The 2,211-nt window shown below is 41.2% G+C and overlaps 1 protein-coding gene across 1 annotated transcript; it reads left to right on the plus strand.

The window, feature by feature from the left end:
• The first annotated feature begins 205 nt into the window (after positions 1-205).
• On the plus strand, positions 206-1,734 carry LOC147431697 (uncharacterized). Its single transcript, XM_086493700.1, has 2 exons — positions 206-1,318; positions 1,390-1,734. Exons 1-2 carry the CDS (start codon positions 206-208, stop codon positions 1,732-1,734), a joined length of 1,458 nt encoding a protein of 485 aa, XP_086349826.1.
• Positions 1,735-2,211: the final 477 nt, after the last annotated feature.

Below are 2,211 nucleotides of genomic sequence, written 5' to 3' on the forward strand. Positions count from 1 at the left end.
GTGGGACAGTTTTTGAAAACGACATCCAAAACTGGTCTTTCGGGTTTCAGAGGGACTGGAGCAGTCAAGGGCAACATGCTTCAGACCTAAAATAGTTAAAAGCCTTCACGACAACCTTCAAAAATTGTATGATGAGCACAAGTATCCACCAACAAATATATGGAATGCAGATGAGACAAGTTTTCAAGGCTCAAGGGATAAAGGAATGAAGGTCTTGGCAAAGAAAGGCGCAAAAGTCGTTTATGGAGTTACATGCGACTCCAGAGAATGGATGACAGTCTTTTGTTGTGTTAATGCTGCAAGTCAATCAATTCCTTCTTATTACGTTTTCAAAGGAAGTAGAATCACAAGCAACTACATTGAAAACTGCGAAGAAGGGGCTGCAATGGCCATGCAAAAGAAGGCTTGGATGACTGGTGAGTTATTTCAAGCATGGCTAGAACACTTTGAGAATGCAATAACTCAAAAGATAGGAAAAACCAGCAGACATCTTCTAGTTCTTGATGGACACGGGAGTCACGTTTCTTCAGAAGTTGTCACTAAATCTTACGAAGTAGGGATAGACATACTTACATTGCCAGCCCACACATCGCACAAGTTGCAGCCTTTGGACGTTTCTGTCTTCAAGTCACTAAAAGTACAATTTCGAAAAGAACGCGACATATGGCTGCTGAAGACATCTTCAAGACAAGCAAGCAAATCAGAGTTGTCTTCAATAGTTGCAAAGGCCATTTCCTCTTCTTTCACGGAGTCAAACATCCAAGCCGGTTTCCGCGCCATAGGCATTTGGCCCCTAAACCCTTCTGCTGTTGTTTTTGAAAGTATGCCATGTACTTACATCAACTTGAGTGATGATCCAGCTTTGACAATTGGAGCAGACATTTCTCAAGTACCATCAACTCCATTACACAATGATATTGAGGATGAGGCCATCAATGCTTTAAGTGACATGGCAACTCAGCTTGAGGACAGTTTATATGCAGCGCAAGATAATCTCACAACTCCACTTCAAGACGACATCTCTCCACCTCAGGAGTATGTGGAAAACACATTTTCTTATAGACAGCTCTTGGAAGAAGATGAGGAATGTTTTGGAGACCAATCAACATGTTTTGAGAGCTATCAGGCAGCAAATCAAGCAGAAGGTTCAAAGACAGTGCAACATTCAGTCATTCGTCAACCCTTCCTACAAAGGAGTAGTCAGCAACATATAAACCAATGTGCAGATGAAAATTCCCCACCCATACTACCCGCTGAACAAGCCCACTCCGAGGAGACAAATCGTGTCATTAATCTCCTGCGAATACCAACAATAGAAGTATGCATCAACAAGTCAACCGTGAAGCATTTGTAGACTATACAAATAGCTTAATTCTCACTTCGACACAGTATATTGAAAGCATGAAGGCCAAGACTGCAAAAAAGGAGGAGGTGGCTCAATCAAAGGAGGAGAAAAGATTGGAGAAGGATAGGAAGAGAAAGCAAGCACTAGCAGACAAGAAAGCAGCACAACAAAAGAGGTTAGAAGCTCAACAAGCTAAATTGTCAAGGAGAGCATGGGAGATACAACAACAACAATTTGAGGATCGATTACGCTCAGTTTTATGGGAGGGACGATCCTTGCAAGGGCTTGTGTGTAGGCCACTCCGCACCGATACCCCATTCCATGCACTTGCACGACGCCATCGTATGACTAAGATGCGACGAGCTCGTCGATTGTCGCAACAACAGTGAACCCTTTTTTATTGTTTTTGATCATCTAGATATACTCGGCACTACCATCATGCTGTAATGCATACGTAATGCATTTTTCATTGTTTTGGCCAAGCTACTTAATAGAAAGAATGTAAAGGCATTTATCAACTTTTACTCCATCTTTTTATCTACTTGTATTTGTAGGAGGACTGATGCAGAAATACCCCTCTGCGACATGTGTGAAAGCTTGTGAGATGATAGTGTCTTTCATTTCTTGCATTTTATCCACCTTCTGTTCTATTGTGTGAAGTGTAGATAAGAAAAATAAACTATGATGCTAGAACCTGGACATTTAGTTTGCTCATTTTACCACATAGGTTAACATTAATCATCCACCTTAGAACCACATGAAATGCTTATCTAGCCTATTGCATAACAATTGACTAGTCTCATTCAAGACAACAATCAGCCAAACATACTAAGCATACTAACTTCTTCGGATTGCTGAGTGAGTTC

Source organism: Adiantum capillus-veneris, chromosome 21 (genome assembly GCF_014529385.1).
Source record: "Adiantum capillus-veneris isolate H3 chromosome 21, ASM1452938v2, whole genome shotgun sequence".
In the NCBI taxonomy this organism is placed as follows: domain Eukaryota; kingdom Viridiplantae; phylum Streptophyta; class Polypodiopsida; order Polypodiales; family Pteridaceae; genus Adiantum; species Adiantum capillus-veneris.